General features: G+C 31.2%; 1 protein-coding gene across 1 annotated transcript in view; it reads right to left on the bottom strand.

Annotated features, from left to right (window-relative positions):
* Positions 1–10,533: 10,533 nt before the first annotated feature.
* LOC119602275 (homeotic protein empty spiracles) overlaps positions 10,534–26,253 on the bottom strand; it is a 58,562-nt gene continuing 42,842 nt past the window's right edge. Inside the window, exons 2-3 of the mRNA XM_037953707.1 lie at positions 11,444–14,095; positions 10,534–11,314 (exon numbers count right to left, since the gene is read on the bottom strand). Of these exons, the coding sequence (XP_037809635.1) occupies positions 10,974–11,314; positions 11,444–12,548 (1,446 nt within the window). The 5' untranslated portion in view covers positions 12,549–14,095 and the 3' untranslated portion in view covers positions 10,534–10,973. The remainder of the gene's footprint in view (positions 11,315–11,443; positions 14,096–26,253) is intronic.

Genomic DNA, 26,253 nt, shown 5'->3' with positions numbered 1-26,253 from the left:
GCCAGAATTTACATTTGTTCTCTCATGTGTTTCAAAATTATTTTATGAAAAAATAAGATTTTTACAATCACAAGACGAATAATCTCCTTGAAGGGCGGGATAACGCACACCAGCTGTAAATATTAACCTGACTTAACTACATCCAAATACTCGAACATATTACGTACGTAAATGCGTTAAACGAGTGAGTAAGTAAATGACTGTCAGACTGACTGAATGAGTTGATGTAAGTTTTGTCGTATACACGCACACTCCATGCTTTTTAATGGACTAATTCCAATGAATTAATGATAATTATAATAACTTTATTTCGTTGAAGACTTAAATGAAGAACAGACGGACGTTTGGGACATAAGAGTAGCTGGGTTAATAATAAAAAACAAACTCATACATAAATGTTCATTACAAAATAAAGAGAAAGAAAGACTAACAAAAAAAAAAAATTAACTCATTTTCCAACTACCAAACATTTTTACGTACATATGAGTATATCTGTAAGTCTGTCTGTTACTGACTGTAGCCCCGATTAGTTACGAGTACTTAACTGAAATGGACGTCAAGTAATTAATATCATAGTGAACAAGCCAAATACATATAAGAAAAACATAACAACAAAATAAAGCCCAAAAAACAAAACTGAAAAATAAATAATAATAATAAAGTGGGGAATACAACAAGCAATAAGAAAAAAATCGTTCACAGAGAAAATGGCCCAGCAAAACAAACAAGAAGACAAGAAACATACGTCAAGAGTCAAGACATGTGCGCAATTAACGAACAGACAGCATAACACTGGATATGGTTACACCTACTGCGCCAATGTTTAGTTAGTTGTTGTTGTTGTTGGTGGTGTTGCCCCTACCACCTAAAACCCCTCTATTCCTTAACCCATTATTAGTGTTATGTAGAGATAAATACAGCCTAGACATGCTGAAAAAAATCGTACAGATGTAGAAGACTTTGGTGTTTGGAGAGAGAGAGAGTGTATGAGGAGGTAATAGATTATATGACCAGTTGCGTAAATATTACTTATGAGCATAATTTAATAATAAAGTCCCTCCACATGGTACATACTCTCATAGTAACAGACACTCATAGAAAATAAGAAAGAACGTTTATTAAGGAAATTTAGAAATATGTTGGGATAGACAAGATGCAAACTTTTTCTTTTCGAATTTTTATAATAGAGTGTTTTTTTGGAAATCAGAATAGGAACGTTTACTGGACAAATCTGTTAGAAAATAGTGTGAAATCTTCTTAAAATCTTTTCAAAAACGAAATATGGGTTGAAATTTTGTTCTATATAGAATTAAGGCCCCACAGAAAATTTTCAGAGTACTCGGAACACAGTATAATTTTCTGTGGGGGTAATAGCAAAGAATATAAATAACGCAGGTTGATAAATTGTTAAACCAGATCGAGCTGCGCTGATTCTGAATCCGATTCATATAAAAATCTCGATGATATGGCGCTGTTGTAACGTCTCTAAAAGGGCGAAAAATGCGTTTTTTTCAACTTCAGGTCACGATATCTCAAATCCCATATCTTATGAAGAAAACCTGGGGTCAAATTCGGATTCAGTGCGGTATCAAGGTTTTGACTTTTTTCAGATTTTGTCGACCTGAGTAATTATATTTTTTTGGTATTAGAAATCACTTTTACAACAACCGAAAAAGAATGACAACTACACTGTTTGTGAATGTACACAAATAAATCCAATCTGAAAACAAATTCGGAAATCTGTGGTCAAATTCGGATTCAGCATGGTATCAGGGTTTTGACTTTTTAACATTTTGTCGGCCTGTGTAATTAGTATTAGATATTATTTTTATAACTACCGAAAAAGTAAACAAGTAAACCCAAGGCAGCCGATTTCTAACCATTTTCCTTTGCCCCCTTTATAAACTGCTAGATATCTCTGAAATTTCGAATCTTTGATGGAACTGATTACTTTTACATTGATAACATAGGACTAAATAATTGTTTTAAATAGCTACTTAAGACATTCGATATCGATGGATATCTTAATAGAAATTTAAATGAAAATCGCAGTCGTCAATTTGACCTCAGGAAACAGAGTTAACACTTGTGGGAATTGTCTACAGGCTCTACTCTTATCTCTAGTATTCCCTAGTTTAATCGTGAGCTCATTTGTCTATTAAAAATTTTTACTCAATAACTTTTATAAATTGCAAAAGTTGAAGTGTACTTCGATTGTTGTTAAACAATTTTATTTTATTTTTAACTCAAAGTCAATATTTTTCAACTTTTTAAAATATTGCTGGCAGCAAGATTTAAAAACTATAATTAAAATTCTATTATCTAGCATATAAATTAACAATTAAATTAATTATAATTTAACTATTTCAAATAATAATTAAATGTTAATAATGTAAATTTATATAAAAAAAACCTTTCATTATTTTAAATTTAAAAAATAATAAATGTGCTTTAAAAAACATTCACTTGATCTTACTTTTACAGCATTTAACATATGTTTAGATATTCGAAAGTTACCCACATAACACCATTAAACTAAAAAATCAGAAGGGAAAAAGTGTGGAGATGTCCTATCTTTAAAACGAGTGATTAGGCGAAAAGGAAATCCCACTCCCATAATGATTAGTTTCACACACATTTTGTGTAGAATTGATAAATAAATAAAACGCCAAATTAGCCACACTGTTTTTAAAGTACTAATTACAAATACTACAATAAAAAATTCAGAAATGAACAACAATTAATACTCATATTTCCTTAACAAAACTTATGTACAAATAAATCTCCACACCTAATCAAAAAAAAAGTTTGTAAAAAGAAAGAAATACCTATAAAGCAGAAAAATTTAACAACGAACTTGTTAATTCAGGCAAATTGGTTTATTTAATAAGTTTATTGGTTAAACAGCTAAAGCATACAACTGCAACAGACAGCAACAATAGCTGGCAAACAGCAAACAACAAGAAAACATTAACAATCTACAATACAAACAACAAATCAAGCAATAAACATACAACATAAAAAAACCAAACACATCACAGTGGAGCTCAAAACAATACTACACATACTATGTACGTAACCTTTGGCAACATTAATTTTTTTCTCCAATGTTTTCAAACAAAAATTGAAATCTCGTTTAAAATACAACAACTGACAGTAAAAATACATTCAAACACACATTGACACACGCACCTACCAAAACGACGCACACTTACTCACTGACAAATGCAACGCAACAAATAACGACGACTGCTCGAATAATGTTTTGAAAATCATTCGTGTTAATTTCCGAGAATTACGATTTGATAAACACGTTTAAAGGTTTGTTATAAGGAAATATTGGTGTTGCTGCTGTTGTTGGGTTTTAATGTGTTATGGATACTTCTACTTCAACTCATAATAAAACACACGAATATACCACATTCATATTTATTCCCGGTCAGGGATCAGGGTTATAAAGATGTGTATTCTTTAGTATAAGGAGAAATTTTTGTATTAGGTGTTATATACACGATCAAATAGATCTTCATAGACCTGGATAAAAGGCATTGGCTTTGAAGGAATATGATTGCGACCACTAGTTCTACGATCTTAAAAATGTCCTCAACAAGAAGTCTAGCAGAGTGAAGTCTCATTTTCAATTTCTTTATTCCAATAACCTAGCCTATATAGGTCATAATCGGTTATAAATTTCTATTTATGAAAAAGTCTCATAGTTTACACGAGTCTAGAGCCCGATCTATAAACTTAGAAAAGTTAACCTGATCGTAATAGTTTCAGAAATAATAAATATGTAATAAGTTGAGATTATCATGAAGATGGATTTCAATCTAAAACTATAGTCATTAATATATAATATTTGAATCGATCATAGATTTCAATCAAAATTTAGCATCATAAACCAAACAAACGTGAAATGAGGAAAAATGATTACATTCTTGGTAATCGCTGACAACTATGAATAAATGTTCTCTTCGCCTTTAAAGTAGTAGAATAAATCGTAGGGACAACAACATTGAACTGAATGAAAAACGAATTGAAGTGAAGTGAATCCAAAGAATGGGATACAAGGCACAAATAGTTAGAAGAAACATGGGTACACACAAGTCAATGAAAAATATTCAACCAAGAAGAGCAAAAAAAAGCAAAAATATATTTATTGGTGGGTGTAATTTATTATTAATTATTACACAGACGAATGAACCTGAACCACAAAATAAAACGAACGAACAACAACAACGACAACAGAAAAGCATAACCACACAATTTAATATATTGGGAGCAAAATGTTAAAATGTCTGTCCGTCTGAATGTTTATATGGTAAAACGTTTACTGATGCAACCACAACCACAGGGAATATTGAAAAATACTGAGAGAGAAAAGAAAAAAACTGTGGAAAATTGTAACAATTTCACACTGACAATTTTAGCTGCTGAAAGTAAGAACAACAAATTACTTTAAAATAAAAATATTTGAATTTTTCTTTTTCTTTTTTAAACGAAATTCCTTTTTAACATATAAATTCATTTTAAAGAAAAGGTGTGTGTGAGTTTTGTAGTTTGCATGTGTTACTTATTTCGTTGCCTGAAGGATAATGAAATAATTTCAAAGTGTTGTTGTGTTGCTGCTGTGTTCTTGAGATGTCTTTTTTTCTCTCTCTTGTGTTATTTAGTTTATAAATATTTAAACATGTTTGTTTTTGTTGTTGTTTTGGTTGGTTCGTAAGTGTGTATGAATTTATATTATTATATTTTTATTTGCTGATTATGATCATCACGCCATCATCAACGATATCATCAATTGATTATCGTTTATTAATTGTGTCCAAGCAAACATTCTAATACACATACACACACTGCGATAGATACATATGTATGTATAAACATAATACTAAGGGTATTCGCTTAATGCATGAACTTTATATATACCCCGATTGAAGAAATGCTTATAATTATTTTCGGATAAAAGTCGTCTGTCTTAAAATATACACATTCATATTTATTCCGATCAGAAATCTGGACTATAATGATATGATTTTTTTAACATAGGGGGATACATATTCCCATTAAGTAATACACACACAATTACACAGATCGTTAAAGATCTGATAGTCGTAAGACCTCAAAAACTCTTCAACATGAAGCTTGGTGCAGACATGTTGCAAGTTCCAAACAAACATACTACAACACTACCAACTAACCTTCAGAGGTCCCCATGAGCCAAACGTATTGACCGCCATTATTTGAAAACCGATTGGTAAATTGTATTAATCTAGGCAGCAACCTTTGGCCTATTACATCTATCTACAATCTTTGAGGAGTAATTCAGATTGTATACAATTTAGTAGTAAGTTGAGACTATATTGGATTTCAAACTAAAATGTATCTTTCTAGTTTATAATATTCCGTTATTTGTCGTGAGAAATCTCCATAACAGCAGCAAATTTTCGTTAAATTCGCTATATTGACATAATCGTTCTGCTGAGACCTCAATTAAGAATTTGGTCGATAAAATTTACCAATGAGAGTTCGACCAGGGCGTTAGATTAGATTGGAGAGGGCCCTAAGCACTGCCACCATGTTTTGGATCATTTGTGAGATCACAATGTCCCGTGAGTTCCGTGTTTAGCGATAGTAACTTTTGGAATTTTCCCCTTGATGGCGTAATTTAGCGCTTTGTCTGTCTAAGCCCTGTTGTAGCTTCCCAGTGGCGAGCAAATTTAGATTCGAGCGATGATTCGCATCTGTGTCTGACATGTCCTTATGCGATACCAAAGAATGGTTCAGGTCCGATAAGTGGGGGATGAGCGCCTCTATTTGTTTAGCAATTCGCCCGTTCGTTACCAGTATGACCTTCATGACCCGATATCCAAAATAATGTTAATTTGTTACGTTTACCCAGTTCATTCGGAAAATAACACCTGATCTAACTTCATACGATAGTACGGCTTTGAGCAGCGCTGCTTGACGCTGTCTGGCATTATATAAATTCTCAGACCATTTATCCTTCTCCTCACGACCAGGGCCCAAATTACGGCATACGATATATATCGAAATCTCAATAGAATCTAAATGGAGATTTCCCAGGTCGTTAAAGAGATAATATAGCAGCGGTGAGCTGAAGTATTGAAAAAGATTAGAATTCTGCTAGATGTGAGATTACGGTGAGTAAACGCTTTTGAGCGCTGTTGATAATTAATTTTTGACCTATTATTAATGGTATAGGTATCACTAAGATGTGCCACCGAAGCTACAAATTTATTACAGACCAAATTACCCATCTGCCCCGATTATGCGCTTTGATACTACCGTATTACTTTTTCGAGGGCTTAAGTGTTAGAATTAACGAGATAGTGCCGCTATATTGAATGAATGGACATCGACTATTCCTTCTTAAATTGTCTAACATTTAATTATTCCAAAATTAGTAAAATTAATACTTAATCTCTTTTAAATATAATAATCTTTCTTCAAAAGAGGTGTCACTCAAAGCTTAAATTGTTTAAAAGTTAAATTTTTTAATTCAATTCTTTGTTTTTCCTTTGCTATTCCAAAAGACTATTTATTATATTGTAGAAACATATATATAATTAATGAGCTACATTTGCGGAAAATGATTTTAATTTAACAAAAAATTATTTAATAATTTGGCAATAATCCCAAAAATTCATTTAACAAACACAATTCGTTTTTATCACTTTAAACTCATAATGATAAAAAACAATAGACTTTGTTTTAAAATTCATGTTCATGTTGAAAAGATTTTCAAAATTTACTTAAAAAATATTTCGTCTGTATAACCAATTCCTTGTGGACAATAAATGTTTTTCTTAGAGAAAATTTTTGCTGACCCCGAGTATGACTCGTATTGTTCCGGAGCGAACAATAAATTTTTGCAAGAATACTTTTCCGAATTGTTCTATTAAATTAATCACCGTCGGCAATTATACCCCGATTGTATCAAACGATTTGATCTGACATTTTTTTCCTTCTTTTAATGAACTAGTTCTTTGTCTACTGCAATTATAAAACATCCGACGTCGATTCCCAACTTAGGCCCTGGTAGAGGAGCGCACAACTGGCCCGATTAATGCCTAGGTGTATTTATTCAGATTTGATGTATGATATGAAACTAATTAACTAAATCCAGTTTAATCAAAATATTCACCAACTGATTGCCTATTCTGTAATCAATTTAAATGTTTTTTTATACGTTTTTATACCCTCCACCACCATCAGTGGTGATAGAGGGTATATATAACTTTGTCATTCCGTGTGTAACACCAAGAAATATTCATCTGAGACCCAACAAAGTATATATATTCTGGGTCCTTATGAAATTCTGAGTCGATTTAGCTATGTCCGTCTGTCCGTCCGTCCGTCCGTCCGTCTGTCTGTCTGTCTGTGTAAAACACGCTCACGTTAAAACGAAGCAATATCATTTAACCAAATTCACCCAAAGTATTCATTATTATCCGGTACAGTTTGGTATTGAAAATGAGCAAAATCGGTTCACATCGGGAAAAGTTATGAATCAAAATTTAAAACAACCTCGAAAAAAATAAGCATTTTTTACACATTCTAATGTAATTTTCTCCAAAACTATGCAAGATAATTCCATGAAAATCACCATACATTCGTTTCTACACAAGATCTTGATTCGTGCAGAAAATTTCCAGAATCGGTCCACAATTTCATATACCTCCCATACAAAAGTACATATTCCCGGAAAATGGGTTTTTCCTTAATAACTTCCATCACAATATCGATATCTTCACAAAATTTTACAAATTAAAATCTTATGTCAATAGAATTCTTTCAGAGAAAAATTTTCTGGATCGGTCCATAATTGGACATAGCTCCCATACAAGGTCCCCTCCCGAAAATCACTTAAACGCGCATAACTCATTACTAAATAAAGATATCCATACAAAATTTGGTATAAGTATTGCCCATATGCACAGAAATATTACTGTGTAAGTTTTTTCCGATCGGTCCATAATTAGTCATAGCTCCCATACAAGGTCCCCTCCCGAAAATCACATAAACGCGCATAACTCATTACTAAATTGAGATATCCATATAAAATTTGGTATAAGTATTGCCCATATGCACACAAATATTACTGTGAAAGTTTTTTCCGATCGGTCCATAATTGGTCATAGCTCCCATACAAGGTCCCCTCCCGAAAATCACTTAAACGCTCATAACTCATTACTAAATTAAGAGATCCATATAAAATTTGGTATAAGTATTACCCATATGCATAGAAATATTACTGTGAAAGTTTTTTTCGATCGGTTCATAATTGGTCATAGCTCCCATACAAGGTCCCCTCCCGAAAATCACTTAAACGCTCATAACTCATTACTAAATTAAGATATCCATATAAAATTTGGTATAAGTATTGCCCATATGCACAGAAATATTACTGTGAAAGTTTTTTCCGATCGGTCCATAATTGGTCATAGCTCCCATACAAGGTCCCCTCCCGAAAATCACTTAAACGCTCATAACTCATTACTAAATTAAGATATCCATATAAAATTTGGTATAAGTATTGCCCATATGCATATAAATATTACTGTGAAAGTTTTTTCCGATCGCTCCAAAATTGGTCATAGCTCCCATACAAGGTCCCATCCCGAAAATCACTTAAACGCGCATAAATCATTACTTAATTAAGATATCCATATAAAATTTGGTATAAAAATTGCCCACATGCATAGAAATATTACTATGAACATTTTTTTCCGATCGGTCCATAATTGGTCATAGCTCCCATACAAGGTCCCCTCCCGAAAATTACTTAAACGCTCATAACTCATTACTAACTATAAAGTTTGGCAGAAGTATTGCTCATATACAGAGAAATATTACTGTGAAATTGTTTTCCTATCGGTCCATAATTGATCATAACTGCTATACAAGGTGCCTTTCAGAAAACACTTAAAGGCACATAACTCATTAGGAAATAGTGATACCCATAAAATATTTGGCATTAATACTATTTTTGTACACATAAATGTTATTTCAACATTTTTTCACGATTAGTCCAACCATACAATGTCCTTTTACGAAAATCTCTTAAACGCACATTACTCATTACCAAATAAAGCTATTGATACAAAATTTGCCACAAATATTAGTTTTGTATACAAAAATTCTATTTCAAGATTTCTCACGTTCCCTTCCGAAAATCACTTAAACACACATTACTTATTACTAAATTACGATATAGATATAAAATTTTACTGAAATATAGCTTTTATGTACAGAAATTTAGCTTAAAGAATTTTTTACGATCGGACTATAATTGGTCATATCTAGGTCCTGTCCCTGAAAGCACTTTAACCGTATTTAACTAGTTGCATTAGCAATTTGTGTAGATTATATATGTATTTTGAAAATCCTTTAAAGTAATAGATTTAAGCTGTTTAAATCTTGGGATTTTTCAATTTAAGACATGAGATAACTTATTTCTACAAATATTTTACCAATTAGAAAAGTCTTAATATAAAAGTAGCTGGTGGAGGGTATTTAAGATTCGGCTCAGCCGAATTTAGCACTCTAACTTGTTTTTTATAATATTTAATATATTGATTCACCAATTATTCTTTACGTGTGTTCTTAATGTTTTATTGTTTTTGTTATTTTCTATATAGAAATAAAATCAGAACATTAAAAATCACCATATAAAATCATTAAATATTTATTCAACAATTAAAAACATATTTCAACACGCAACTATCATTAAGTGGAAATTACACAGACCAAAAACAACAGCCGCGATATAGGAAAAAAATTTAACAAAATATTTAATATATTTTTTTATTTTTAATTTTCTATAGGCCAAACGAAGAAAAAGTTTAGTCCAGTAACACGCGATTAGAATCTTTGAAATACGATTTTTAGTTAATGACTTTGTGTGTTTTAAGATTTTTTTTATTTTTCTGATTTTTAGAAATAAGAACATAAATATATTTGAAATACAGTAAAAACTTTTCAAAAGGGAAATTTTCTTCTTTGAAGAATTTCTCGGCAACAACTTCCTTTTATCAAATATTTGTACTTACAAAAGTTCTTTAAAGTCAGATATTTGTCAGATATTTTCTTAGTTAAGAGTTAACAAATATTTTCAATTATTTCTTTAAACTTTCAAAACATTTAGTTAAAATAACTTTTTTAATTAAAAACACCAGATAATTTAATTTTTTTAATATTTGTATATATTTTTTATCATCATTTGTAATAATGTTTTTTTTTATGAACTTTTTGTCTTTGTTTTTTTTTTTTCTACTACACTAAACAAAACTTATAGTATAAAATCTTAAAAAACTAATTAGTAGTATGTACAAAATTTTTGTTATTTAAACAAAAAATTATTTAAAGTCTTAAAACTACAAAACTAAAAAAGAAGTAAATAATACAAAAATGGTATGAGTTTTAAGAATGAATATGAAGAAATTTTTCTAAACAAGATGAAAATTATTATAAAGTTAAAACCAATACATATGACTTTGTTAAGAAATTTTTAAAATAAAGGAATAAAAAAGCTCTTAGCTAATTTCCCTACATGAATCTATATACAATTTACACAGAATTCTTTAAAATAATAATAATAATAATAATAAAAACACAAATTAATACAAAAAAAAAAAAAATTGGTTCTAATTATTAAATTATCATTTTAGGAATGATAATAATGTTAGAAATATATCACAAGTCACAAACAACTTAAAACAAAACTGAGATTTTCTTAACTTTTTTTTGTAAACTAAAACTCAGCACAAGCGAGATAATTTCGCTCTCAAAGTTTTGTTTCTCTTTTGCTTTACCTTCTCCAGCAGCTTCACAACACAAATAACTAATAAATAAGGAACTCACAACACGCTTTTGCTAAATCGATTTTACAATTTGGTATTTACACAAGGATTCCCAGAATCCAAATTTCTGTTTGTTTTTGGGAACATTTAATGACTTTGTTCGTATTCATGCTCATCATCACTGCCACAGTCATCCATTTCCATATCGATGAGTTCATCATCATCTTCATCGCAGCTGGCGTTTTGTGAGTTTCTATCGGAGCCCTCTTTGCCATCTTCCTGTTGCATGCGTTTGTGTTTGGTGCGTCGGTTTTGGAACCAAACTTTGACTTGGGTTTCGCTTAAATTGAGGGATTGTGCTAAAGCTTTACGTTCGGCTCCCACAACATATTGATTGCTTTCGAAGGCATGTTCCAATTTCAAAAGTTGTGAAGGTGAGAAAGCGGTGCGTATGCGTTTAGGTTTGCGGAAAGGTTGTAGCAAGAAATCTAAAATAAAGCAAAAGAGAAAAGTTCGAAATTAGTGTTTGTTTTTTTAAGAGAGAGAAGAGAGGGATTTTAGCTAATAACTATTTAATTTAATAGTCATTTGTTATAATAATGATTTCAAATACTTACTTCCTGGGAAACGATGAGGAAATATTCTGCCATGACGACTTAAAAGCCAGGGATACAAGGGATAACTATCTCTGGGCATGCCGGAACCGGGCATAAATGGTCCAGCATGGGGAGGTAAACCGGCAGCGGCTGCAGCCGCAGCTGCTGGTCCCAAAACATGTCCGGCCTGTAAAGCCATTTGGAACTGGGCGGCGGCTATTAAATGAGGATTGTGTTGAGGAGGCATTTCTGGTGGTGCATTAATGTAGGGAGGTAAAGCTTTAATATCAGGCATTCCAGGTTGTGCTACATGAGGAGGTGGTGGTGGTGCTTGTCCTGGGCCCATGGGGAAAGGTCTCACTATATTAGCCGGAGGCATACCAGGTACTAACATGGGCATTGAACCCGGTGTCATGGGATTTGTTAAAGGTTTACCATAATGCTGAGGAGTGGCGGGACTGTTACACATATTGGCAGGTGGTGGGGAAGCATGTGATGAAGACTGAGGTGACACTGATTTGGGTGGTGTATGTGGAGGTTGATGACGTTGTGCAGGATTTTGTACATTTTCATTGCCTCTTTCAGGCGATCTTTCACGTTTCAGACTGTGAATTTGAGGTGCAGGATGTTGGTTATTGACAGACTCATGATCAGGTGAGAGACGTGTATGGGCGGGAGGACTGTAAGGGCCATTATTGCTATTCAAATGTGCCGCTTGGGCTGAATTATGTAAACGTTGTATAATATCCGATATATCAGGTTTTTGTGAGTTTTGCTGTTGTTGCTGCTGTTGATGTTGCATCAGCAAATGTTGATGCAAAGCCTGCTGTTGGGCCATCGACAAATGATGAGCCATATGAGGATGTTGCGACAAAATATGAGGATTGTGTAAACCAGGCAATGAGGTGATACCGGCTGGCGGTGTTTGTGGTGGCGAGGAGGGATTTGTGGTGGAGTTGTTGTCATCGGAATTTGTACTAGTGGAACCGTTTAAGTTTTCACCGACGGTATTTGCGGCCGAGGAGGCATCATTGCCAACGATCGACTCAATGCTAAAGCCGATCTTTTGTTTAGGCGTAGGCATCATGACTGCTGATGTGGGTACCGGCGGAATCATTTTAGTCATAAATACGCGTTTTAATAAAGCGCTGGGCGTCTGCGTTTGTATTTCACTTGTTAAATCCGTTTTGGCGTGTTTAAGTTTTTAATAGTTAAAAACTTTGTTTTTTTAATTGATCACTACACATAAACAATTTGTTTATTACTTTTAGTCCTTGGTTATGGTGGAGTTAATATTAGCACTTTTTTCTTTCAGATTTTTTATAATTTCCATAAAATCATAGATTCTTTTTTTTGTATAATATTGTTAAGAAAGTTAGAAAACTTTTCGTTTTATTTGGTATTTCTTTTGATAAATTTTCAAAATGATTTTCTCTTTTGTAGAATTTTTTGTTTATTTTAAAAGAAATTTTTATATATTTTTTTTCTTTTATTTTTTATCACGGACGTACTCTTAACGTGTGTTTACTCAACGACAAACGATGTCAGAATAATCCACAAATACTCATCGAGGGCTCTAAGTATCCGCTGTGGGAATTTTACCTCGCTCTTTGCTGCTCTTCTTTAGCAACAACAAAAACCAGAGCTACACACAATAAACAGCAACCGGTTTCATTAACAAAATTCTCTTTTTACTGTTTGGTCTACTCTTTTAGTTTATACATGTTATCACTGTCTCTCTCTTTCTAACATTAGCAATGTTATAATGTTTTCTCTTTTATCCAGTGTTTAACCATTTGAATATGTGGATTTTATCTTTGTAGGGTGGTTGTTTGCCCTAAGAGTGAATGAAATGTATGATTACGATCTCTTTCTCTCTTTTTTGTGGATAAAATAATTAAAGTAACATGTCTGCTATTGTGTGATAGTGTGTTGTTAGTGATATTTTGTTGCTGTAATTTTAAGTTATTATTATTGTTATTGTAGTTGTTGTTGTGGAGATATTAAGCTGATTGTTCCAGAGGGGCGTTACTACTTTTAATAGTTACATTTTACGCTCGTTAAGAGTTTTTATTTTAATAATGCTGCTGAGCTAACTGTCTTGTGGTTGTTGTTATTGTTGTTACTTTTTGCATATGGCTTCCGATAAATGGTGTGTTGTTGCTGTTGTTTTTTTGTTATTATTGTATGTTAGTGTTGTTTTTATAGGAATTTTGTTGTTGGTTGGACACACTTTTTAGTTAAACAAAGACTAAAAAGACAAACGTTTATAAAGACGCTGGGATAGACAGACGGACAGACTTTTAGACAAACAAATAGACAGACAATACATCCATAGATTGGTCTTGGTGTTGTTATTATTTGAGTTTTAGATGGATCCTAAGTAAACATTACCCAAACACCATTCATGGGTTGTCGTCATTTAGATCAATAAGTAAATTAACGAGTTCCATTATAGCAAAAGCAGCAGCAGCAGATAGTGTTTAGTTGTTAGTGTGTTAGTACCAGCAGCAGCAGTAGTCCTTATTATTGGCACTCTGCTCTATCTTCTTTAAAAAATCTGTTTTTCAATATGTCCCCTACAACAACAACTTTTGCTCCTGCTTTGTTGCTGTTTTTCCAAGTAATAATGATAATTTTGTGCTGCTGATGATGCTGTTTTGTTCCTGTTTTCTAGAGTGGGTTTTAATTCCCATTTAGTTTGTGTCATTTGTTTGTTTTGCGATAAAAAAATAGAGTACGATATTTAATTAGTTTAAATTATTTGTTTTTATGTTGTTGTTATTGCTGCTGTTGCATTTTGTGTGTGTTTTTAATTAAATTGCAATTGTGTAATTAAAAAACGATGATGATAAATAAATGCAATCTGTTGTTTTTTATATGGTAATTAATGAATTATTAAGTGGAAGAAAACTTATCATTTATCTGGTTAGAGATAGCTTCAAGAATTTATGGTTTGTGACAAAACTAAGTGTTTAATTGAAATTTGAATTAAAATAGAACCACTCTAAAAGTTTTACCATTTTCTCTGCACAAAAACCTAGTAAGCCAAACAGCTATTCCTTAGCTTTCCTACGATATCTCCAATAGTTTACGAGATACTAGATTATTTCAAAAATAAAACTTTTCTAAACTAATGTGGATCGTTGACACAGATGATATCTGCAAGTATTCTCAAATTATACATTAAAGTGTTGTTTTATTCACTAGATGGAAATTGATACGAAATTTCAGATTACAAAATGTTAACAGTTGGGGACACAGGTCAACTTTGAAATAACTTTTTACAGAATCTTCACTACTCCCAGTATTATTTGGTGTGTTCATTCCGAATATGTAATCGTATCACCCACCAATTTTACAAATTTTGATTTTTTTATTCCCCCTAATAGCATATGTATGTACTTGTGTTCTAAACATTGAATTATGACCCTTTCTGCCTCTAAATTTATAGCGTAAGTTATTAAAATGAATTATGGAATAGTTTAGGGCGGTAGGACCACGTTAACTGGTGCCGCCGTGGCTCTAGAGGGGCATTTTTAAAGGACTTTTGTAAAATGTTTGGGTATAATTATACATATAGTATGTATTTATGTATATAAAGCCCTTCAGACGTCAGTTTCAAAACACCAATTTCAATCTTCTAAACATTTTTTTAGTGACATTTTTAGAAACTCTCCATGTGATTCATGAACTGCGATTTGGATTTTGAGAATATCGGACATAATTATTTTTTAGTAAAATTTTTAGAAATTAGCCTTAATTAGCCTTACTGTTATGTATTTAATATCAAACCTTTTCAGAATATAAAATACCGGATAATAGTAAACATATATCTGAAGATTTAGTCAAATCGAATAACCTATATACTGTGAAAGTCAAAGTAAATTTTTTGTGATATTGTGAAACTTCCATTTAAATGGAACTTGAGAAATATATATAATAAAGATTCATATTTATAATGGTATCGAAAAAAATCAAAATTAACCCCCAAACGAAAATATATTTTATAATTACTATACTATACGAACTAAATTTTCAATATCATATTCCGACAAAATTGTGAATCAATTTCGAAAAATCGGGTCAAATTGGTTTTTACAAACCTTCAGTTTGTTGAGCTGTGTAATTAAAATGGTGTCTTAAAAATGTAACTTGTAAAAATTTCGATTGTATTTCTCGGATTGCAAACTTGATCGGATTGAAGAGATCGAATATTTCCCATTTATATACATTCATATGTTTCTAAAGATACTTAATATGAAAAAATATATTTATTATTTCAATCATGCAAAACTGGGATTGTAACTTCAAATCTGTTTTTCTCCGATTCGAGAATAATAATTCTCGTACGACTATAATTTCATTTCTTTTATCAATAGTAAAACGTTCGCATTTTATGAAAATTCATAAATCTTCTTTGAATATTTTTCAATTTAAACGAATTGTGCATGTTTATAGAAATTTAATAAATACTTTTTAACAAAAACAATATGAAAACTTCTAAATATGGATCACTTTGGCAATAAAAATTCCACATAACCAAAAAAACATATTGAAATAAATTAGCAAAAATTTTTGATATTTTGCAAAAATTTCTGAAAATCAATATATTTTTAACCAAAAATAGAAATCAATATGAATAATAACAAATTTCATGTCAATTTCCCTATAAAAATTCCTTTAGGTAAAAATCTATAATTTTGTCTTAATTTAACAATAATTTACATGCAATTTACGTAAAAATCTAAACAATTAAATGAAAACCAAATCAATAACATAAATGTGTTTCATATCATAAATTAAGATTTGTAATAGATGGCATGTCAAAAATTGATCAGGCAACAACAGCAACTACATATAAACGTATCATCAAATACAAAAAAAAAAATAAATATCGATCATTATCAGTTTAAACATGTGCCAAAAAAATAAAAATATAATTAGAGTTACGAACAAGCTAACAAACGATCACGGCGTGTAGTTTAAAATGAACTCAGAAAAAAATTTTTAAATTTATTTATTATTATTATTATTATTTTTTTTTTTTTTGTTTATTTAAACCAGAAATGAACGAAATATTAATTTGTTACACATACAAACATACAGTATAATTTTAAATCTATAGTCGAGATAAATAAATAAATAAATGAATGAAATACATTTAATTTGTTTTCATTATTTTTTATTATAATTTATGGTTTTACTGAAATCATTTGCAAACAAATTACATTTGCCACTTTAACAAATATTAACACAGATACACACACGCACACACACATTAAACTATATAAATATGAATTTTAATAAATGAAATCAGTTCAGTAACACCAGCAGACTTCAGTATAAATAAATTTATCATATTTGTAGTTAGGCTAATACCAGTAATAATTGACTAACAGATTTTGATTGAATTAGAAAATAATACCAGATTTTATATATGAATCATAATTAGTTCCAGCACTAATTACCATGTATCTTTTACAAAAATTTTTAATATGAAAAAAGTTTTATTTTCTATCGAGGAGGCCAAAAACTTCTAAAACAACCCTCTTATGCTTAAGTATAATTTTAATTTGAAAGGATTTAACACACACACACAGTTCAGGGGAACCCGGAAAGGGGCATTTGTTTATTATTGTTACTAATTCTTAGTTTGAGCTTGTTTTTTTTTCTGTTTAATATTGTTACTAAAACTTAAATCGTCATCTTCATACATAAATTATATGTTGAGATCAACAAAAGGTTATCGTTACAATAAATTAATGAGTCTCTCACTAATAATAAAATAAAAACTACAAAATATGTTTTTTTAGTTTTGTTTTATAAAAGACATGTTTTTGTACAAAATCGTCTTTATCTCTTTCGTATTGAGTGTGTTTGTTGGTTTTTATACGCATTTTCATTATAAATTGTCATTTAATGTTGGCAATTAAAATGACACACAACGCACTTTGAACTTTTTACGCGGTATTTTGTTTATTGTTCCGAATTGTTGAATTGTATTTTCTTAAACACTATGCAAAGTTTTGCCGCTTCAGGGAGTGATTTTTAAGTAAGAGTTTAACTTATTTTAATTGGTATAGCTGCAAGTCTTTCTCTAGCTGGCTTTAGTTATTAAATAGAATCTCTATATGAATCGGAATTGTTAAAACTCTTTACTGAACATCATCACTTTAGAATCATTGAGTTTTATTCCAGCTAACAAACATTTAGTACAGTTCCTTTAGACATCAAATCCGAAGAAATACACCTAGGCCTCTATCGGGCCTGTTACCAGTGCCTTAGGTGGGAATCGAACCCACCACCACCTACGGTCTACCAGGCTAGAACACTAACCTACCGGAGACCACTCATTTAGACTAGGATAAAAGATATTTTCCATTTCATGCTGTATATATATGTATATGATGAGTAATCGTAGCCCTGTCGAATGAAATCTCATTCGTTATAATCCGATAATCGGTTCCAATGCTATTAAGCCGTCAACATTTATAATTTTGTCCAAAAATACCCTATATGCCCATGTTTAGAGACCAATAATTATGAACCGTATAAGATATGAATACAATTCATACATCATTTAAGAGTTATAAATAAATCGTAAGGGTTAAAAGTTTAAAGTGATCAAAAAGTTCATTATATATGTACATATACATATATTTTCCTATAGTTCCTAGGGCTTTACCAAACTATTTTCGTTTTTAATATCTATAGATATTTTCTCGCCATGTTCTACGTTGATCAGTCTCCGGTATACCTATTCTGTAACTACACTGAGGATTACAATCCAGAGCTGAGCATAAGATATCATAGGGTTTCTTTAGAGTACCTATAGATAAACCACATTTACATATCGGATTGCTAATAATATTGATTCCTAGTGCATGACCGACCATAAAAAGCTGTATGCTGTTCGGCCAGACGATCCACATAATACTTCGTAAGTAACGGTTTATAAAGCCTTACAAAGTCGGTAGCGAAGCATAGTGTTAATATAGGTCAGCAAACCAACTATATCCGTGTGTTTATCTGCTAGGTGTTAGTGTTGATGAAAGACCCTAATCTTGGTGTTCTTGTAATACTAGGGAAAAGAGGTGCTACCAGTACCTCTAGTCTGGGGTCGAACTAGAGAACTACATAATCTGGTACCACGGAAACCGGCAGCCCGCAAGGTAGAGTTAAGGACTTTGTCTTGTACCGGTTATTGGGGTGGTTCCTTCGGGTTGCACGTGATGACTGTGGTTTGAACCCAAATTTGCTGGAAATGTTGGTTAAAAGAGTGATGTACGGTAGAGTTTATAATTCTGGACAGATTCGGTTACAACAGTACCCCGCAGAACAGTGACTGTGGGTCTAAGCATTGGAATTGTTTGTGTTGGTGTTAAATTTATATGATACGGGATGGATGTAGAGGTATGTGGACCTTACCCACCCGTAACCTAGGATGAGAGTGTCGCATGCTGTTCTCTATATTGAATGAATGAGAAGTGTGCTGAGTGAGTGTGTGCTCTCTGTGAGTAAATATAAGTCTTTCGGCTTATCTGATGGATTCGTGCCTCAGTCTATCGATTACGTCTCTAGTCGCTGTTGCCGACTCATCAGGGGCCATCCCAACTGCGTGGTTGTAAACGGAAGTAATGTTTTTTCATCTCGGACAGAACCTTGTATAAAAATTACCACTGCCATGTAAGAAGCACAGAGGAACGAATGTGAGTCGTTAGAAAAGCTCACTCTGTGGATGAAAAAGATCACCATGAAATTATTCCTCCAATGTAGATGTTCACGTAAACATTTCGACACCCTGCTAGGCAGTAGTCATCGGCATATGCTAGATCTCCAAGATTGTCTTGCAGTCCCCCGTAATACCTCTAAAATTGATTAACCTACTTTGCTTAAAATCGTAAGAAAAACGCTATAAATATCAATTTCTGCTCTTTAGTATTTATTTTGAAATTTTGTAAATAATCATATTAAACTCTTTACGGTAGAAACGACCCCTTTATTTGTATGTTGTTTTTTTTTCAAAAAAGGCTTTTATTTAATATTAAACTAAATTGTAGTTTTTTTTCATTTATTCATTATAATTATTTTTTTTGTTTAATAATATTAAATCATAACAATAATAATAATTATGACAACATACTTATAAACACTTATTTATACATAATTTGCCATCGTAATCAACACTTAATGATTGTTGGGAAAGTTTGTATTTAATTTTTTTAAATAATAACAATTTTTTTATTTTAATTTGTTTCACGCGTATTTATGTTCACATCATGATAGAATAACATACATATGAACAATAATATTTTTTTTTTTTTTATAATTTTTTTGTTCATCATTATGAAAATAAAGTCATAAAATTATTGTTTAATTATTTAAACTAATGTGAATTGTCTGTTGTTTTTTTCTCTAAGCTAAAGTTAATTATTAATAAAAAATTGTATAATGATTAAATGTTAAATAAAAGCTAAACAAATTTTAGATTTCCTTGAAAAAATAGACAATTTGTCTGCTTGGATTTCATAATAAAACATTTCTTCTTGTGAAATAGTATAAATTATTGAAATTTCTTAAATTCTTTGTTTGTTTTTGGCAACAAGTGAAAGCAATTTAATGACAATTTTCCTAATAAAGAAATAATGAGCAGAAATTATTGGCCATCTTTTCCAACAAAATTGTTTTATATGAAATAAATCTTCCCCCCTACCGGGAAAATCACACTTGTAACTGTTATTCTATTTATTCCCTTTCAAACTTCTCTTGAATACAAAATTACCAAAAACAACTTGACCAATACTTTTTTTCTTTTTTTGCAAAAACACACACACAACAAAGGATCTTTTAAATAGGAAACCCCTTGAAAACAATTGTAAATGTAAAACCATACTAAATGTTTTAAATAACAAAAAACAATGAAATTTATAAAAATGCAAAATACAAATAGAAACAAATGAGCAGCAGCAGTTTCATTATAAAAAAAAAACTCGTAAGACAAATCTCCAGAAAGAAATAAAATTTCGAAAACAATTGTAGCAAAACAATAGAAAGTATTTGCAGTTAAAAGGGAATGAAACAATGAAAAGGTACTTCATGACACAATTGCCATCTTTAACCAACAGAAAATCACAAAAATTTACACAAAAAAAGGTGTCAAAAGCAACACAACACCCGTGGTGTAAACGTTTTGTATGAATTTTTCACTATTAAATTTGTTCGCCTGCCATTCCTATCTTTCTCTTTCTACATTCTGTTTAATTTTAGTCGTATTTTAGTATTTTATTGTACAATGTTCTCATAAAAACCCCATGTATCTGTAAAATTTTAAAAGTACTTTAAATGTTTGAATAGTTTATCTTTATAGCTTGTTTCTGTTTTTTTTTTTTTTGCAAAATAATATTTTAAAATGCAGTAGAGCACAACTGAAAAATGATGCATCTACGAGTATTAGCTCAGCATGATGCAATTTTTCTTTGGTTTTTAGATTTTTTTGTGTAAAATACGAAACTATTTCACAATTTGTAGATTTTTTTCTGCTAAAAAGTATAAAAAAGATAGATTTAAGTTTAAAAAGTGGTTCAGCTGAAATCAGGCGAGAATCAGCAGTGATTCTGATTTTTTATATATATAAGTATCTCATAAAAATATAGTATAAATCCAGAAATATTGAAAAAATACCTGACAAAAACTTCTAAGTTGTGCCCGAGTTACAAATACAGTAATCCCTCGCTTTACGTTGTCTCGATTAACGTTGTTTTCATTAACGTCATAGAAATTTTTGTTTCCTTCACTTCGATTTGCATCGTTATTCGATATACGTCGCCTTTGTTGTTTATTTGTAAATAAAAACGGGAATTCTCGCTTTAAAAACCTGATCAAAGTTTCTTGGAAAAGTTGATGGAGGATCAAGCAAGTATTTAATGTGGATAAAGCAGGGCTTTTTTGAAAGTGAATGTCAGCAAGAATATTTCTATCTAAAGAAGAAAAAAATAGCACTAGGGCCCAAGGTTTAAGAGTAGGTTTACGCTTTTGCTTGGTGGTAATGCAGCCGGGGAGCTTAAGTCTTTATTGGTATATAAATATGCAAATGCAAATCTTCCGGTAGTATGGATGTCCAACAAAAAAGCTTGGGCAATATCTAAATTATTTATTGATAAAAAAACTAATTTTCTGAAAGAGGCTTTATATCGGGGCTGGGGGAAAATAAGGAACCATCCTTTACATAAAATGTATTTATCATGAATTTCATCGCGACATTATCTTTTTTAAGGGAATTGTGGACTGATTTTCTGAGAGGTCTTTCTTGAGCGCTAGGGTCAAGTGAGACCTGATTCGGCAGAGTCATCAAGGCAAGTATAAAACTTAGTTCTGCCTCTTTTTGTCGTGGTTCGAGTATATTAAATCAAATTATGAACTCAAAAGCTCTATTCGGTTCAGTTTATTTGTATGTAATAATAAAACGATCTTAACAATTTCATTTGGAGCGCACAACAGGCCCGATAGTGGGCTAAGGTGTATTTCTTCGGATTTGATGTAGTATACATCCTCCTATCAACCTAAACTAACCTAACAATTTCAATAGGCTTCGTTCCTTGGACAATAGAAGATCATGTACGAAATTTCAATGAATTATCTTCAAAATTGCGACCTGCAGTTTGATTACCAGGTTTACGTGTGTATTTCACTTTTCCATCGATATCTCATATTTATACGCATCGACTCAACGAAGCGTACACTTCACTATTCTTTCAATATCCTGATATGTATTCTCAACAAACGTCTTTTAGTCATTTATTGTCGATAAGGAAACGGACTATACGGGAAACTCCGTATACTCCGTTTTTAGTACCTCATGCCAATGTAGTTCCGATCTCTTTCTATGTAAAAACAATTATATCAAATGTCCACAAACAGTATTCCCAAAATTTTTTGATGAAAACTAAGAAGAGCGCGGTGGACGTGTTCCCGTAGGCTACATTTTTTCTCAAAAACAAAACTATGTACTTAACTCCCTATTTGCAGCCAATCGTAGTAAGTACCTACCTAACTCCTTATTTGTAAGCGATCGTAGCTCCAATGTCATCCCTATATTAGAATAATGTCTTAAAATGTCATTGTCTAAGTATTTAGCATTTAGCCTTTCTATGTAAGTTCTTGGTGGGCGTCTATTCTCCCAGCGACAATCAATTTTCCAACATACAGCTGGTCCACGTAAAACATAGCTAATGTACTCCTTATGGTCGATTTCTAAACAGTAATAATTGCTCTTTTTTACCTAATACCAGAAAATACTAAATTGTCTGTCTATTTGTAAACAGAAACCTTGAGAAGTTATAGAATAATGTTGTGACACAGTGAAGCTATGGAACACTTTCTTTTTATTGCCAGGTGTTCGTTAGATTGGATCAGATCCTTAATATCTTAAGAGTGATATTATTTCTGTTAAAACATTCCTCATGAACACTGATTAGAAATGTCCAGGGAACTACATACATCCAGCAAACTGAGTTTCTGAACATCGGAAGATAGCATACAATATATAGGGTTTTCCCAACAACATTTTCCAGTTAAAGGGAAGCACAACAGTTCCTATAGCGGCCTATGTAATAACCAAGGCAGTTGCTGTAGTAGTTAAACAGTTTCATTTTAGTAAATTAAATCCAAATTTTAACTGAACCCTGTTATACATCCTTAGATCAACAGAATTGACTTTTTGCTGTTAATGTCTTGGAGTTTGTTTCTATTAAATTTATAAAAGAAAACAATACGAAACGTGGCAATTCTTCTATTGTTTTTAACACAAAAAAAAACTAAACTAAATTTTCAAAACAAAAAAAAAAAACCGTTTTAATGATGATGATGAGTTTGCGATTAAATGTTTAAATACTTGAAAACAAAATAGTAAATGAAAATGGTCAAAAAAAAAAAAAACACCCAAAAAACATTAAGGTAAAAAATAGCTAAAATTTGTTTGGTAACTTTTAAGAAGTACTCGTTTTGTTTTCCTCTACATTACTATTGTTTTTTTTTTTCGAAATCAAATCAAGATGTTACAATGACTGATTGTCTTACTCAATTGTTTTTAGAGCCTTTTTTTAGGGGTGGTTACCAAATAATTGCAATTGCACATTTAATTTCAAATGAATTTATTGTTAAAGTTAAAACTGAAATTGAATTGAATTGTTTCCAAATGTAGACAATACAAATGTGAACAAATTTAAATGGAATTTTAATGAAAATGTAATGTGATATGTATGTATGTAGTAGAAGAGAGAATTGTTATGTCTAATGGTGTAAATATCAAAAATATGTTGCCTTTTTAGGGGGTTTTGAAAAAAACAAAGGTTGAAGCAAAGCAACACGTTTTTAACAAGTCGTCCTTACCGTTTTTACACAATTGTTTTAAATAATTAATTTAATTTTGAAAAGGAGGTATAAAATTGACATTTTATTAATTGTTTGCTGGGTACGAAATTTAGATTTTAGAGAATTTAAGAAACTTTGAAACATTAGAATTTAATAATAATAAACGAATGTTGTTTTAAACTCTAGCAATGTAAAAATTAATTGAATCAATTACATTTTAAATTTATATTACAACTGTTGTCATTTTAGTTTTAAATAGTAAAAACTCCTTATCTTTTTATACCCACACATCGAAATATTGGTCATAGACCCACAAAAGTATATATATTCTGGGTCCTTATTAAATTCTAAGACGATCTAGCCATGTCCGTCTGTCTGTCTGTTGAAAGCACGATAGAGTCCGAAAGGAATGAAAGGGTTTTCCACAAATACTCTCTATAGATAAGGTTTGTTTGGTATTGAAAATGGGCAATATCGGTCCACGTTTTCGGATAGCCCCCATAGCGATAAAATTTGACACACATAAGTTTAATGAGAGTCAAAATCTCTCTACCAAATTTTATATGGATCGGTCAATAATTGACCCTACCCCCCTTTTAAGGTCCCCTTCAGAATATGACTTTAACGCTCAATACTGGCGTAAGTACCATAGGAGCCGAAACTTCTCTATCAAATTTTATGTGAATCGGTCCTTAATTGACCCATCCTCCCATGTAAGGTCGCCTTTAGAAAGTGACTTTAACGCTAATTACTGTCTTAAAAGTACGAGTATAGCGATGAAATTCGACACACATAAGTCCCATGCGAGCCATAATCTCTCTATCAAATTGTATGTGGAACGCTCCATAATTGACCCTATCCCCCATTTAAGGCCCCTTCAAAAAACGACTTTAACGCTCATTACTGGCTTAAAAATACGAGTATAGCAATGAAATTTGACATAAGTAAGTCTCTTACGAGCAAAATCCTCTCTGGCAAATTTTATGTGGATCGGTACATAATTGACCCTACCCTCAAATAAGGCCCTCTCCAGATAATTACTTTAATGCTTAGTACTGGCTTAAAAATTAAATTTGACATAAATAAGTTTTTTACGAGCCAAAACCTAAGAAATTTTTATAGGAACGTAAATCTTCTTATCGAATTTAATGCCGAAAATGTCGGGAACTAATATTCGATGTGAACATGCTTATATAAACCAAAATCGGTCTAAAAATATGAAAAGTTTTATGAAAAACGGTCAATAATTCACACTTCCTATCATATAAGGTCCTCTTCAGTAAATTTGATGAGAAATATCACCCGGATGTTTATAGAAGAGCATTCCTTTTACGGCATACGGTTTGATGGTGGTTATATTAGATTCGGCATTGCCGAATATAGCACTCTTACATGTTATTTATTAAATATGTCTAGACTAGTCTGCAAATATTTATATAACAACTCATTTATATGACCAGAAATCTTTGGGAAATTATAGTCTTTATTATTTGCATTTTTATAAAGATATTTTGATCTATTAAGTTGTTAACAAACCTCTCCCCCATAATAAAATTTAAAATGTTTATGATTTATATACTTAATTTTATGACTAAAGATTTCTCCTTTTACCTTTCTACTTAAAACAAATAATACTAGTAATAAAAACAAAGAACAAGATTCGGGTCAACCATTTAGAATCATGAAGAGTAATCTAGTGTAAAATCTTATTACAAAGTTATAGTAGCAATTTTGTATTTAGTATTTTTTATTATTTTTACATTTTGTGGAAAATCTAAAATATATTTAGAAGAAATAAATACCATAGAACAATTCCTTTTTGAAATATGTATATGTATGTCTGTAGTTGTTAGTGATACATGTGTTGCAAGTATATACATCCCCAGAGTATAAACACCAACCAACCAGCCAGAGTAAACTAACTACTCCTTACAACAAACGTTTGTGCACTAAATATTTGTAGCTGTAGCATGTTGCAAGTTGTAGTAACTAGATTTTAATAATGTTGTTGTCTCCTCTGTTTGATTTATCTTTTTGAAATCTGTATCTCTGTACAACAAATATTACGACTACAAACGAGTATTATCAAGATAATAGAAGATTCTAACAACACAATTTCTATTCTATATGGTTTTTGTGTTTTTTTTTTTTTTGGCAAGGAAGCAAAACTAAATTTGAAAATGCTTAAAATGTCATAGAAAATGGCTAAATTTTATGGCTTTTTAGTTTTTATTTTATGTGTTTTTTTTTTCATCTAACTCTATCTTGTATTTCATACCATTTTTTGGAAGTTATAAAAAAATAAACCGTAAACCCATAAAAAATAAAAAGAAAGGATTTTTTTAATAGTTAGAGGATTTTGTTTTAGTTGTTTTCTTTTAAACTACAACTAAATCGTAAAACAAGTAGTGTGTTTATCTTGCACGTGTTTTACGTGTTACCATTAACTCTTCCATTTC

The sequence above is a fragment of the Lucilia sericata genome, unplaced genomic scaffold (assembly GCF_015586225.1).
Source record: "Lucilia sericata isolate MDLA Ls3-8-SP2 unplaced genomic scaffold, ASM1558622v1 Contig000217F_arrow, whole genome shotgun sequence".
Lineage (NCBI taxonomy): Eukaryota > Metazoa > Arthropoda > Insecta > Diptera > Calliphoridae > Lucilia > Lucilia sericata.
Note: the sequence above shows the minus strand (reverse complement) of the source record. Positions and strands in the feature narration are given on the sequence as shown.